General features: G+C 35.7%; 2 protein-coding genes across 2 annotated transcripts in view; one reads left to right on the plus strand and one right to left on the minus strand.

Annotated features, from left to right (window-relative positions):
- LOC117117272 (autophagy-related protein 9A-like) overlaps window positions 1-1,836 on the minus strand; it is a 19,184-nt gene extending 17,348 nt beyond the window's left edge. The window contains exon 1 of the mRNA XM_033261527.1: window positions 1,731-1,836. The gene's annotated coding sequence lies outside the window, so the exon portion shown is untranslated. The remainder of the gene's footprint in view (window positions 1-1,730) is intronic.
- Window positions 1,837-2,025: 189 nt separating this feature from the next.
- On the plus strand, window positions 2,026-14,382 carry LOC117117265 (CCR4-NOT transcription complex subunit 9-like). Its single transcript, XM_033261519.1, has 9 exons — window positions 2,026-2,152; window positions 6,986-7,119; window positions 8,349-8,469; window positions 9,515-9,602; window positions 9,800-9,906; window positions 10,085-10,180; window positions 10,773-10,871; window positions 11,508-11,599; window positions 13,312-14,382. The coding sequence occupies exons 1-9, from the start codon at window positions 2,129-2,131 to the stop codon at window positions 13,475-13,477; spliced, it is 927 nt and encodes a 308-aa protein (XP_033117410.1). The 5' UTR covers window positions 2,026-2,128; the 3' UTR covers window positions 13,478-14,382.
- The last annotated feature ends 1,854 nt before the right edge of the window (window positions 14,383-16,236 follow it).

The raw sequence follows: 16,236 nt of genomic DNA on the forward strand, positions 1-16,236 counted from the left end.
GGGGTGCTTTGACAGATGGCGGGGTGGGTGGGGGGTTGCATCTTCCCCCCCCCCACCGACAGGCCTCCTGGACCTCTTGTCGTCCAACGCACAACTAGGTCGTCGATCAAAAATGAAAAAAAAAATAATTTGCCTATCTAAATAACTTTATTTTGACTACCAATCCCTAATATTGTAGTCTAAAAGCACATTTTGGACACTACAAGGAGTTTTTATTCTGGGCCGTTGAGCTAAGAAAATTTGTGATTATGGCAGCTCTAGATGGCCAGAAATGGCACTCTCCGACTTATTACCAAAGAGAATTACAGTGTTACATTACGATACCATGTGATACTACTCCGTTGCTATCGTTGCAAAATGCGTTCAACGGGATGCCATTTTCTCCACTAACAAACCATTGATCCAAATTTCTAACGTAATTATTAAGATGTTGTATCTTAGTTTTTCTTATTGTAAATTTTAATTGATGACTAAATGTGTTTTCGAAAACTAATATAATGCGAGCTTTTGCATTTTTTAGTACATTTTGATGGTAAAATATTAGATTTCAAAATGCCTATTCCAGAAAGCCTATGAAGTCATTCAGGTGTATGAACGGTAACCAACGTCTGATTGGCAACAGAGGGCGCTAACTGGCGTTGTGATGACACAACTGTGGTACTCTATTGTTGAACGATAACAGACTTTGTTTATTTTGCGCTATATAAATCTATATACTGTACTATTAACAATCTCCCCACAAAAACGTTGTGGACAGACGAAAGCAGCTGGCACCGGTGTACTGGGTGGCTCAGGCATGAGGACACCCTTTGGGGAGAAGGAGCTTACTGTACAATCTAGGCCTAATCCACTCTTTGAGCATTGTGAGCCACCTGGAAAAGTATAACTTGGTTTTTACTTTTTTATTTCACTTGATTGCATCCAGACTGTAAAGCAATGCTTGTGCGGGAAATATATTTCCTGTCAAAAAAAAGTTAGGCATTGAATTCGTCCGCGCATTTCGGAAAATAAGGGCCGATTTCCACGCAATTGTTGCCAAAAATTAGGCATTCGTCTACCTTTCAACAAACAATGTCTAGCAGTAAATACGATTCCGCTCACCTATTTTCCTAGTGATTTTTCACACAAATTTGAGTTGGTTTCAAGATATTCTCCGTGTAAACAAAAATACATTACAGTGTGGGAGTGCATTAGTGTTTTTTGTATGTTAATAATATATTTTAATATTTTTACTCAAGATTTATTTGTTCTGTTAGAAGAACCTATCTCAATCAGCTCATACTAGATGGGTCTTCTTTTCTCCGCTCCTTTCTCTTTGTTTTCGGAATTTGTATAAAATAAATAAAGAAAGTATCCTAATATCTTTTTATCCAAAATTTTAAATGTAAGTAAATATAAATATAATAATATTTATTACTATATTAATTAATAATCATATACTGAATAAATATAAATATATATCTGATGGTGGTACTACTAGGCCTAGGGTTGGGTGGTAGGTAGGAAGACTCGATCAAAAGCCTTTACCTAACCAATACCAGTCTCATCATTCATAGCCTAGCGCCCACCATCTTCAACCATTGTTGTTGAACCTAATGTTCATTGTATGAACAAAAGTAATTCAAGGTCATGGATATTCGGAGAGATTTCCTGTTATTACACAACCCATCCTCACACATTACGTCTTTCTCCCTATTTCCTCATAAATACTACAGTAAAACAAAACTTACTGTCTTCTACATTGATGATGATAACAAAAAGAATACCTCTACTGGAAATTCCTCAATGACGAAATGTTTATAAACAGAATTTAAGCATATTGTATTGACCTTCTTTTTAAGTCTTATTTGAGAATAAATTTTAAAATATTGATCAACATTTACTTTAATTAATTAAAAGTCAAATATTTTTTATACCAATTAAGTTATTATTATAATGATAAATATATAATATAGAATTAAAATTATAGTATAATTATTGTGTAGGCTAGGCCTATGCTTTATGACCTTTCGAACCAACCAACCAGAGAACGAACGGGTTGGTAAAATCTTTCGTATTTTTTCGGTTTAGTTTGACCTCGAATAAACATAGGCCTAGAAGTACAAGTCAGCTAATTTTACATGAAACAATGCACTCGTTAAGCGTGCAACAGGTAATATGTATGTCATATATTTCTGATAGTTAATACAAATCTGATTTTGGTAACTATTTAACCAGAAATAAACATGATTTCGTGTTACTGTTAGTTACCTAGTAGTAGGTGGGCCTAACTAACCTCGAGTCTAGCTAGCTAGGCCTCTAGGCCTAGCGTAGAGACTGGGTTCCCTCGCTCGGACCTGGACAACCCCGCTACTCTAGGCTAGGCCTACCAGTACTCTAGGCAGGCAAGTCCGGCGCTAATGAACTTTCGCACCTAACTTTTAATTCTTATTTTTTTTTACCTCAATGTTCTCACAGTCACAACACATATAATTATAAAATATTAAAAACATTTTTAAATTTTACATACATGATTCAACCACTCATCTCATCACAAAGTACATTTTTTCAACAAAAAAAGATACCTTTATAAATTTATATAGGAATAGAGAGAGGTTGATACAGCGTTTCTGCGCTTGCTAGCACGACAAGCTGTAGGACAGTAGGCCTACATACTATTTTCCTGCTTTGCAAGTAAGAAATTGCCATGGTGTCCAAGTCAATTTTTAAATTTTGAAACAAAAGGCCAGTCTTATAGTTTTCCCATGAAACATCTGTCAACAAAATGTGGCATCATTACATGGTACCATCTTTTTGAACTTTCATGTTGTAATCAAGGTTAATCGAAACCGAAGTCTAGCATTCAGGGGTGGCGGCTGCAGGAGCCAGGGGTCCCCCCCCCCACTGCGCCGTTGGGGAGAAAAACCACAATTCGTCGGGGGAAAAAGTTATATGCTATTTAATATTAGTAGACACTAAAATCGATTAAATGAGCCTTTGAAACCCCTAAATTGTCAAAATTTTCGTCGGCTTCGCTTTCCCCTGTACCACTTCTGGAACATTTTAAGCGACTCTCGTCTAAGCCCACTTTGCTGTCGTTGGGGAACTCAGCCTCCTTGTTGGCTGTCTCTTATACACATCTAGATGTGTATAAGAGACAGATATACTGTACTAGCCTCACTTTGCTAAATTCTTGAAAGGAAATTTATAAGACATCAATATGTAAGACGTATGTTTTTTCTAGTGGAGCGAATCGAGTCTCAATTGGCTGGGGGCCAGGGGGACCGGGCGACGTCCCCCGGAAACCACAAATATTTAAATAATGAATTATGGCGAATTTTTATTACTTAATTATTTGATAGGCATCGAGTTACTATACTATGACTTCATGTAGGCTATGCTTTGTAATGTTGAAATCAGCTCCCAAAACCAAAACATTTTGAATAAAGCAAGAAACAAAGAGTATGCAATGTAACCATCTAATTTATTTTCAAATCCTCATTCTTGAAAGTGAAATTCTATATTTTGGAAATTTTGCATGAAATCTGACTAATTCTTGTACTGTACATGTGAATTTCATGTGAACACACATCATAATCAAACAACACACCATACAATATAACGCATAACTGAAATGACATACGTACGCAAATAAGTAAGTTTCCATAAACGTTTAATCGAAAAACTTTGCACTGTAAACTCAGACATTGTGGCAATTTCTTAATACTGAATGCAAAATGGCAGCCGCTCATCGTGCTAGCGAGCACAGATTCACTGTACTTATTTGCAGGCTTACTTGTTGAAAAAGGTACTTTGTGAGTGGTTGAATCAAGTGGCATATCTAGAAGTATTGAAATGGGGGGGCTGATGGGGGCGCGAAGGTGAAGTGGGGGGGCTTGATGATCAGTAGAGGGCGCTAATTCGCAAAATATGGTGATTTTTAACTACGTGACCATGATTTTGCCTGTGGACAAGCACTTTTAGAATAGGCTACTTCACCATATAATGCATAATGCTTTTACAGTACTTATAAAAAGTCCGACTCTTGACAATACGCAGCATATTTTATTAACAAATTGTTGGCGCACAAAGAGATATCAAACAGAAACCGGCTAAGCCAGGGTTACACGCCGCACTGCGTGCATCAACTTTGAGTCGCCAACACTCCCGCGATTTACTGACGGTTTAAAAGAAAAAAATGTAGGACTACACAATATAAAATTTGCTATTTTCTGTAGTAAAGATTGAAAATAAATTCTTAATTGTTAAATTTTAGCCAGATCTGTCGTATGTGTACACATTAGACCTACAGCAGGTACATATTTTCGCACGATATCATACCTGTTAGCCATCAGCCGTCTATAAATACCAGACATTTTTAAAGACTTAGGGCGCACAACCATTAGTTGATTAGTTTTAATAGTTGACTTCAAGACTAGTAATTACTTTTGAGTATGCATATGAACAGCAGGTTTGAAGTTGGCCTAATGGCTGGCAGCCATTAGGCCAACTTCAAAAAAGGCCTTGTCTATTTCGTTCGTCGTATTTGTGCGTGTGGGGAAGCCAATCTACACAGACTAAGAAAGGGTAGTTAAATTGGGATGTAAGGTTGTTAAAGTAATTAGAAAATCATTTACTTCTAAGTGATGGAGATAAAATTCTCGTAAAACTGAGTTAAAAATTGAGGGTTTAGGGCCTATAAATGAATCATTTTCCTGTCTCAAAAATTTCGCCGTGTCAGAGATTCTCTATAAGACATTCGTCCCCTCGGTCCATGCTCAGAGTTATAGGCCGCCAGTGCTTGTCTTTCATTGAGAGGTAAGCAATTTTATTTATTTTGCAATAAATGAAATGAGGATGTGTCAGGCTGTAAAATATTCCCCGCGTAAAATATTAAGGCCAGAAATCTGACGCCGCATTTTGAAAATATTTTCTTCACAGGTTTTGTGTAGCATTAGCACTTAATACAACCCTTAACTAGGCCTACTACTAGAACCACTCCCATACCACCCAACACATCACTTCCCCTTCCCTGCCCCTGGTGCATATATTAAGTACTGTACAAATGAAAAGTAATTAAAAAAATATTTACATAGGCCTACAGGAATGAGTTGTTATTATTATACTTAATTACTATAAATACCTCACTAAACTACACTTCAGCTTATTCTCATCCCCTCCCTCCCTGACCTCAAATCCTGCCTCCCCCTATTTATCTTAACCCCTCTGTATTTAAGATACAGTACACTATTAGTACATTACATTATTTACAATTGCCACATGCAAATCAAAATACCTCATCCCCAACCACGCTTTACGTCCACACCGCCTTTTTCTCTCCCACTAGTGGATATGCAACTTTTTCTAAAGAAACCACTTTTCTGATGATAAAATTTCTTCATACTTTGTCAGAATTACAATCATGTAATTGGATGAAAGCAAAACAAATTTTTTAACCTTTCATTGACCTTTAATCTGCATATTGATGTATGACATCAGCAATATCCAATTAAAAAAAATGCATTTTTAAAGATTTTTGGAAGCCCAACTCCCTTACCCAGCTGTGCAAACCCACTATTTGAATACTTGACCAAAACTAGGAAGTGTGATGTCACAATTTGTAACATACCTACCTACTAGGCCTAGCTAATAATAATTTTGAACTTAGATTAATGATTATCTTTCAGAAAGTGAGTGAGACCATAGACCTATAATAAGAGACTGTCAGTCATGCACAGTTTGTTTTAAACACTTTGCAGAGTTTGCAAATTGTGCAAGCGCTTTCTTGCACAGTTTGCAAACTATGCAAGGAAATATTGGACAATGTGAAAACTGCAAAGATTTCTTACACAATTTGGAAAGTGTGCAAGCCATAATGCCAGACTGAATATAACCTCTGTAAATGTAAATGTCACATTTCACGATAACCGTACGTAGTTTGCATACTGTGCGCACAGTTTGAAAAGACTTTGAAACAATACCAGCAACTCATCAGCAAAAGTAACAAGACTACTGACTGAGTAGACCAGGCCTAGAGTGTGTAGCATACTTCGTGAGCATGATTAAACTGTATTAGCAGTGGCTATTTTTACAATCAGACTTTTTTTTTTACATCCAATTCTAAATTTCCTAATTTAATCCATTCATACATACAAAAAACATATTGTAAATTTTTTTTTAATTGCTGGGGGGGGGGGGGGGAAATAGGTGCGCAGAATCATAATTACTGCATACATTGTTTATAATTATCAGGATTAGGTAAAAGCATAATTTTCAGCAAAATCTTCCCGGAAATCGACCCTTATTTCCGAAAATGTGCAGACTTGTTTCTAGGCCAAATTTGTGCAAAAGAGATATTCCGTAGGCAGGCCTTACTTTCCAGCCTGGTACAAATACAATAACATCCATCAGACTGGTGTAACAATAGCTACTCTTCCCATTACATTGCTCCATGGCTAGACTGGTAAACTAAAATATGGCATTTCCCCTCTCAGGAAACTTTAGGCCTATATAAGTCTCTCCCCGCATATAAAAAATAAGTGCTGATGAGTTTTTCCACAAAATACAATCTGCACAGAAAAGGAGGGCCGATTTATATGCAAATTTTACTTTTACTCTATGTTACTAATATTTAATAATGAAATCTTTTTTAGGTTTCTTTATTGCTTACAACTACATAAATTGGTTTAAATTTTGGAAGTGAAATGTTACGGTACATGATCTCTCTTAATGATTTTTATTTCAGTTGTAGACTGTCACTAATAATATTTAAGCATATGCGTAAGCCCCAGCACCACCTTGGTACAGTAGGTGTTTCTGTGTAAGCCCAACACATACTTTCAGCAGCAGCCTACCATACTCTATTTTATTAAAAATGGCATGAGATACACTGTATGTACACATTTGTTATAAATTACAGAAATGTCTTGTGATTTTTTTCTTCATTTATTGAAATGGGTTTATTTTTTGTTTGTTTTTAAATTGATTTACTATCCATATTTTACAGAGGCTTGGTACAACAACTATTCCAAGTACAACCACTCCACCTACGTTAGCTCCAGTCGATAGGGAGAAAATATACCAATGGATAGTGGAACTAACGAGCCCTGATACAAGAGAAAATGCACTACTAGAATTAAGGTGGGTATCATTTTGGTTAGGGAACAGCAATATTTAAAATACCTGTAGTTCCTCATGCTATAATCCTACCTCGGGTGTCAGTCCACCCCCTACAGTCCTTTATGCCAAATTTTATGTATCAGTCTTTCTGTGTGACTTCAAATATTCTCAGAAAAAAAAAATGAATTATTGACTATGAACGAGGCATACTGTAATTGCCTTTTGATAAAGGGGATTATTCCCCAGGTATAAGCCCACCCCAAAAAATTGGCACAATTTTGTATTCGGGGGTTGGGGGAGCTTATGCACACAACAATCCTTTATCCCAAGTCATCTCTTACATCTTGTCTGTTTTTCTATGGTTATTAAACATTATTTTCTTGGACTGATATTTACTTTATTTCTCTGTGGTCTTTCTTAATAACAAACTGTCTATTTGCCACAAACATTACATCGCATCATCACATTCACAATAGGATCTTGAGCTAGGGCCCAAAGCCCTCTCCAGATTATAACATTTTCTTTTGACAAAAAGGTGTTGTATGTGCATATATAGTCATGATAAGGTCATAATGTAATGTCATCGTAACCATATTTAGGCATGTTTTTGTGAAATACTTTGATATTCTGGTTAGGGCTTATTAAGGGCATCAGTGTTTTCCCAATTGAAACATTTTTACTGGCAAATTTGTCTATAAAAATTCAGCTATGCACGCAGTATGAGGCGTTACCTCTTTTGAGTAGTGTTTAATGAATTAAAAAAAAAAAGCACATACAGTCATAGCCCATGGCATAGAGTAGAATGATGGTTATTTATTGGAAAAAAGTCCAGCCTAGACTACGTAGACCTAATCAGTAATATTACCTAACCGGTAATATTGACAGCTAAAATTGCTTCGGGAAGTCACTGGGACATTCTCTATGAATTTTTTACCACACACACTCTTATTTCCTTATTTGACAATAATATTTAATTTTCTTCTTCACCTTGGCCTAGATGTAATAACAGAACCATTTTCCTAAATGATTTCCCTGCCTTCCCCTAGTAGGATCTTTCAAATATAATATAATTCACTAAATACAAAGTGTAGGCCTAGATAATATTATTATTAGGTCTCACCTAACCTGTGTTTCAAGAAAGTGAGCCCTATTTTGAATTAGATTTCAAAATAGTTTATAACTAATATTAGATTTTATTGACTCTGTGAAAATAGTATTTTGTTGATTAATTTCTTTAATTTTTTTTGCAGTAAAAAGCGTGAAGTTGTTCCTGATTTAGCTCCTATGTTGTGGCACTCATTTGGAACAGTTGCAGCTCTACTGCAGGAAATTGTCAATATTTATCCATTCATAAATCCTCCAAGCTTAACAGTAAGTAAAAATGAGATGTGCATTATGGTGGTTGGTATTGAGAATAATGATAGGTAGGGATCATTTTGTTGATGATATGATGGTATATTTAGGTGATAATAATAGTAATGGTTATGATAGTGCGATGATAATGATAAAGTAAAGCTGATGATGTTCTCTGTATTCCTTCTCCAATGTGTCAAATACCCTGTGCTATTTGGTGAAGGAAAGTGAATGGTGTACATAACAAAACAACAATAGCAGACACAATTGAACCTTTAGATCAATGCCTATTAGCAAAGATAATAAATAGCAGAAGATAGAGCAGCTTCCCATAATAGTGGAACATCCGGTCGAAATGCATTTTGGGTACACGGAGAAAAATTTTACTGCATCCGGGCGGCGGCGGCGCTATATAGTAATAATAAAGGTGCCGCCCTGGTTCGTTTGTGTCCTGTAGTTTCTCCACTTAGTAAAATGTTCAAATTTTACTGCATCCGCAGGAGGGCAGATGTTCCATCGATTTTCATGCAAATACGCGGAACAGCTCATTCTTCTGCTATTTAAGTTCTTTGCTATTAGTCAGTAAGTATACCATAATATAAAGATTTGTTTACACTATCAAATTTTCTTTGACAATAAACTATTGTATGTCCATATATAGTCATGATGTGCCTATATATGGTCATGATGTGATGTCATCATGACCATATTTAGGAATGTCACATGTTTTTGTCAAATAAAATTTGAGAGTGGGCAGGGCTTAAAATGGTGTTGGTAGGTGATAATGGTATGATATTAAGGTGATGATAATAATAATTTAGATTTAGATAAATAATGATTTAGTGGTTTAGATGATGATGTAAATAATGGTAGGTGATGGTGATTTTAATTGTAAGTTTGTGGTGTGTTGATCGATCGATTGATTGATTGATTGATTGTTTGATTGATTGTGGTGTTAATCATATCATTGAGGTGTTCAGAGACAATGAATATCTGTCAATTTTTTTTTACAAGATATATTCTTGGTAGTTTTCTAAATATTCTTTACTTTGTACAACCCTAGGCTCACCAATCCAACAGAGTTTGTAATGCTTTAGCTCTGTTGCAATGTGTTGCATCCCATCCTGAGACAAGGTCAGCATTTTTACAAGGTAATATATGGAGTTTCATAAATGCATACATTTACCATGTTTTTAAGCACTGCATATTATTTTCATATCCTTTACTGCCTATAAACATGTAATAAAAGATCTTTTTCAACAAGTAAATAATACTGAAACTTTTACATATTTATAAAGTGTACATACTTGAGGGAATGGTTATTTCATTTTTTTGCCTTTTCTTTCAGCTCATATTCCATTATTTCTCTATCCATTTTTACACACGGTTAGCAAAACAAGACCTTTTGAATACCTTCGTTTGACAAGCTTAGGGGTCATAGGAGCATTGGTAAAGGTAAGTCCAAGTGCCTCTTAGCTGAGCATTAATGTCAGGATATGTTTTATTCTCAATTGTCCAACACAAACTTCACAAGCAATCACTCAAGTGATTGGCTAAAAATGAATCATAAAAAGGATATTGGTATTGATTATATTGATTTTTTTTTTCTTTGATTTCTTTATTTTTATTTCAGACTGATGAACAGGAGGTGATAACATTTCTACTTACAACCGAAATTATTCCACTTTGTTTAAGAATCATGGAGAGTGGAAGTGAGCTATCAAAAACAGTACGTAGAATATTCATTTATTAAACAACAGCATAGGAAGCATTGTAAAGCGATATTTGTGTCAGTGAAACTCGACAATGTGTGATGGAAATGTGTCCGTACCAGATTCAAGGGTAGGGGTGGTCAGCTCGAGTCCTGTAAATGTTTCAGATTATTATTATTTTAAAACTGGAGAAAAAAAAACATACAAACACACACATTCATACATACATTCAAATTGTAAGTCTGAGAGTGCCATTTTCAGTCATCTAGAATTGCTATAATCATAAATTTTTTATCTGTGAAAGTCCCTCCCTGCCCCCCCCCCCCTTTCTATTTTGAATTCCTAGATCCGCCACTGAGTGAACAAACTATCCTGCGAGCCCTGGTAGTCTTCCCAAAATTGATGCGATCTCTAACACTTCCGCGTACAATCACAAATATTTGAAATGGCTAAGATACATGCACACCAATAACATTATTAAAATACTGTACTAGTCATATTATATTGTATGTTTACTGTTTACAATAATTATGCATCAAAATTTGACTACAGTATTTTGTTGTTCTGTTGGAAGATTCACTGTATTGCTCTTGTACAAATATATTTTAGGTTGCAACATTTATTCTACAGAAGATTCTTCTGGATGAGACGGGTTTATCTTACATTTGTCAAACTTACGAACGTTTCTCACATGTTGCTATGATTCTGGTAAGTCTATTTAATTTGTCTTATTATTAATAATAATTTTATTTTACCGTGCCGTGGAAGTGGTTGGCGCAGTGATTGTTGTTTGGCCTTTCAACCTTGCGTTCAGTGGTTCAAAAATCTTGCAGTGCAAGTCGCTCATGTCCTTGGGCAAGACACTCTATCAATGTTTGTCTCTCTCTATCTGCGTTCAGTGGTTCAAAAATCTTGCAGTGCAAGTCACTCATGTCCTTGGGCAAGACACTTTATCAATGTTTGTCTCTATCTATCAGGAGCATAAATGGGTACCTGGTAGGATGTTGTGGCATTGAATTTACTAGTTTCGTGTGCTGAGTACACGTGCACTAGGTATAGTTCCGGATTGCACTTTGTGCTGGTTTGCCACTGTATGTTATCCAGTGACCAGAGGTAGTAACACACAAGTGCCTTTGATCTTTGAATTATAAATCTTAAGCACTATTGTCATTAGTGGTATTGTAGCTTGGTGTATAAATTGACTTGACTTCAAAGTCCTGCTATTCTATTGACACTTAATATAATAGACATACACAGAGATTGTTCTATCTTGCATTGACATTTTTTTTAAAAATATGTGTCACTTATTTATATATTTTAAAGGTTTCTTTAAATTCATTTTAGGGCAAAATGGTACTAGCTCTTGCTAAGGAACCGTCAGCAAGACTCTTAAAACATGTTGTGAGATGCTACCTTAGACTCTCTGATAACCCCAGGTATTTATACAGTACAATGCTTAGTCTTTTTCGTGTTATTGCAGCCATCAAGACACTAAAACTATTTAGTTGACCATATGAAAAGCCCCAAACAAACATTTATCAAAGTAATAAATAGCTGAATTTAAAAGATCATAGAGACATAGACAAATCTTTTAATTAGCTGTCAGTCAGTTTATTAGTGAGTTGATTGGCCGAGCGGTTAAGTCAGGGGCACCGTAAACTTCAGCTCTAATATCGGCACTGGTTCAAACAGCTCACTCGCCAGTGGTTCTGGTGGTGGAACAAGTCTTCTCGGATGAGGACTTTAAACCGTAGGCCCAGTGTACGCATTTGGCTTGTGTGCACTTTAAAGAACCCAGTACATCATTCGAGAATAGTAGGGGGTAAATGTATTAGCTTTAAGGTGGAAACAACCGCGCATCCATAGTGATTGACTGTAAGTAGTGTGTATTGAGAAAACACCGTGCTCTCTATTCCGCCATGTTCTATTTCTTTCCTGGTGGCGGGGAACACATTAGACGTTCTTTACACGCTGCGGCAGCTTTGATCCTGGCCCATTTGCATAGCGCTGTGTGCGTGGAGCCTTTTCCGAGTGATCGCCTTTTCAATAATATCTCCATGATTATATTAAAGAGACCAAGAAGAGATGAATGCAGATCATAACATTCTTTTATAAACTCTTTCATGGCAAACCTTACAAACTTTGTTGGCCTTGGCACTCAAAACAGAGAGGGTGCTATTAATAATAATAATAATTGCATACCATAAAACTTTGAATAGAAGCCCAATGGGGTTCATATCGAGAAGAAGCCGCCTCTAATTTGAAACCCCTTCTTTAGTTTGCAAACTTAGCCTCGAAAAGAGGCTATCTCATGATAGTATAGTACATAACACTACATGAATTTCAAAGAAACAAAATAAACAATTAAAAAACACACTTGGTTCATACAAATAGGTGATATAATGCCAGTTAATATACTCCATGATACACATTGTTTTATAGTAGTAATTCCCAAAATTTAAAGCATTCAAAAAGAAGCCCCCCAACCCCTTCTTTATCTTTGCAAAAGTAGCCTTGAAAAGAAGTCCATCTCGAAAAGAAGCCCATCCAAAGTTCTCAATACAAAGAAGCAGCCCAAGGCTTCTAATCAAGGTTTTATGGTATTATTACAGTGTTGTTGTTAACATATTTTAATTAGCCAAAATATTTCTTTCTGGTTGTAATTTTCAGTTTAATTATACATAGTACAGTAAGCAATTCAATTATTAAATGTTAGGCCAGACACACATTACATCATACAACCATTCGGCCCATGAATCCGTCTTTGCAAACACTCGACAACACAACCCTGTCTGCTGATTGTCAGTGGCAGTATGAGTGGATGCGTGTGCCTTGTCGTGTTGTGTTCTGTATGGAATCATGTCGATCATCAACACAGTGTGTGCCTAGCTCTTTAGTTCATATTTACTATTTCAACATGTTCAATATCTCTTACATTACAAGGACAATACTATATTTACAAAAGAACCTATATTTTTCTTTCCAGAGAAATTGTGTTAAAGAGTATTCAGATAATGTTTTATTATGAACCCACATTTAATCCTCTTTTGAAATATAAACATCCACAAGAGAGCTCATTATATTATTTAATATTAAGAATACTGTATAATTGTTACTTGATTAACAATTGTCCTTTGTAATATTTCAGAGCACGCGAGGCCCTTCGGCAGTGCCTACCGGACCAGCTAAAGGATAGTACTTTTGCTGTGGTACTTAAAGATGACAATTCTACAAAAAGGTGGCTGGCACAGCTGATCAAGAACCTGACAGATGCTGGTGTTGGGGACCCCAGGGGCATTCCCCTTCCCCAGTGAAGCAGCTCATCAGTGATAACATCAAATGTTCATCAATCATAATTCCCCATCCCTAGTAAAATTTGTCAGTGTATGGAAGCCTGTAGGAATTTCCCTCGACACCAGTAAATTTTGATGGTGTTCAGGATTCAAGGGAAATTCCCCTTACCAGTAAAGTTACTCTGCAATGTTGAGAATTTTGTTCACTAGTTAATTCCATCAGTATTGGGGATCCAAGGAGAATTTCTCATCCGGAGATTATTCTGCCTTCAGAATTTATCTCATTGTATCTATAAATGTTTCTGTATTTTTGTGGGAACTGTAAACTAAGTCTCGAAGAGCTAGATGCAAGAAGCTAAACTATTTTTACTTTTGAGAACGACAACTGAAGGTATTTTATATTACTTAATACCCTTTCACTTTATTTATTCATGTTAAAAGAATGATGATCGATCAAAGTCGGTTTATCAATATGAGAAAATGCAGGCTTATTTTTTGACATACTGTATTATGATGAGATAGTATAGACCTACTCCATTTACATGTTTATCATGTATAAATTAAAAATATTATAATTTTTTTTTTAATATGATTATCAGATTCCACAGGCTTTATATCCAAGTTATTTGTTCAAAAATAAGTTGTCTTTTTCTAGATTCTTTTCTGAAAGAAACCTTTTAATCAATTTGATTTATTTACTATAATACAGTATACTCTTTTTAAACTGTTATGTTGATTTATTTATTTCAATTTTTTAAAGAAAGTTAATAGCCTTGGTTTAGAAAATTTTATATTTTGTATATTGCAATATGATTGAAATCCATGTGTGTAAACATCTGTAAACTATCACAAAAAGGCAGTGAATTTATTTTGTTAAGCTGTGTACTTTCAACAAGAAATAAATGTTTTAGACAATCAAAATCGAATATGTTGTTCATAAATGTATGGTGGTTTCTTTTTTTTTTTAAGGTTTTGAATATCATAAGTGGCATGATCGATCGTGATAATTATTACTGTATATTACAAAGTTAAAGTTAAAACACCAATTCCCAGTGCATGTGCATCAGTGCATTATCTTTCGCCATTGATAACGCAATACCAACGTTTCCAATACATGAAATGTCTTGGAAAAAATGGTTAATTCAAGATTACATTATTAAATGTTCCTGGAGAAAATTTGTGTTAAATTTTAATTAAAATCTAGCATAAACTGGCCTGAAACACACCCAAAATTATTTTACGACAGTTTGGACGTTTTAGATTTTGCACATGTACTGAATATCCTTTGAGGCTCTGCTTATGCAACATTAAAAATAGAAGATAGAGCAGCTTCCCAATATAGAGTGGAACATCTGTTCGAAATGCATTGTGGGTACACGGAGAGCAATTTTACCCTGTCCGCGCGGCGGCGCTGTATATCAATAATAAAGGCGCCATTCAGGTTCGTTTGTTTCCTGTAGTTTCTCCACTCGGTCAAATGGTCGAATTTTACCCCGCTCCCGGGAGGGCGGACTTTCCATCATTTTAATGCAAATTTTTCCGCAGTTCAGGAAAATTGGTCTGCAGTTTTTCTATGGAAGAGGGTGTCTACTTCGGAAGTGGGGTAACATTGGCCATTTTGCACTGAGAAGGCACTATTTATTGTAGTGCCCGCTACTTTGTGTCATTGTCACAATGTTAAACCAACGTCAAACAGCCTGCATAATGTGTCCCTGACATCTACTGTAGGACATATCATATTTATCCAGTGTAATGGATGCCCATCCGGCCAGAACCTTGCGACGCCCGTGAGGGGAGGGGCTGTGTAAGGGAGGGGGAGCATAGCTCCCGTCGGTAAGAAGTCAACAATTTTATCGAGGAGCACTACCATCTGAGTGCCATTTCCGAGCGTCTAGAGGGGCCTATTAAACACATTTGATAATGTATCAAATGCGTTTTGCTTTTGTGACCAGATACGCCACAAACTAATGAAATGAAAATTTGACCTAATATTTGTATCTAATGGGAGATGGGCGAAAGCTGGTGATCGGATTTACCAAGACTAATTTAAAACATGGAATAATTATTAAAAGTATCAAAAACTTTCGAAACATTAAACCACAGTGCATTTTGGGCCTGGCATATTTTTTTTTTAAACTCATTCTTTTTGGATGAATTCGCCCTGCGCACGAAACCCGTTAGCTCGAACATGCATCCCATCCGCTCGAAACTAACATTCTCTGGCATTGACTGGAAAATGAAGGGTACCATCCCGCCTTATGTTGGCATTTTACCTGCATGTGCTACTAGCCGGATCTTCCCTCCTGGGGGTGTAAGATCTGTTTGCATTTATAAATTATTTAATCGTGACTAAGTTACCTTTTTTAAATTTCCCCCGGCCATTTTGCGCTTTTTGTCTATTTATTATTTTAGCCATCATCTATTATTGTTTATCGGTGTTATGTATGTATTAGGGCCTATGTATTATTGTCAATTATACTTATACAGTTATATATATATAGGCCCCTATATATATTCCTGTATTTCTCTTCTTTCTTTTTTTTCCTATTTTTATATAAAATTTTTATTCTTCTGCCTCTTTGTTTTTACTGAGCCTGTTGTATATTTTATGTTTTTAATGTACCTCATGTTAGGATATAGTTTTCGGAGCGGTTCCTTTACTCACTTCACTTATTTCATTAGTATTTTTGTCCTATACCACATACATTATATTTTATTTAAATATTCGACCAATCATATCATACTTTATATTAAATCATTTTTTTTTAAGCCAACTTATA

Source organism: Anneissia japonica, unplaced genomic scaffold (assembly GCF_011630105.1).
Source record: "Anneissia japonica isolate Jap-2015-1 unplaced genomic scaffold, ASM1163010v1 scaffold288014_len389662_cov180, whole genome shotgun sequence".
In the NCBI taxonomy this organism is placed as follows: Eukaryota; Metazoa; Echinodermata; class Crinoidea; order Comatulida; family Comatulidae; genus Anneissia; species Anneissia japonica.

Coding starts and splice junctions, on each gene's coding strand:
- LOC117117265 (XM_033261519.1), top strand. CDS start 2,129: ATGCACTCGTTAAGCGTGCAACAG. Junction 9,907..10,084: donor TCATAGGAGCATTGGTAAAG/GTAAGTCCAAGT, acceptor TTTTTATTTCAG/ACTGATGAACAGGAGGTGAT. Junction 10,872..11,507: donor CACATGTTGCTATGATTCTG/GTAAGTCTATTT, acceptor AATTCATTTTAG/GGCAAAATGGTACTAGCTCT.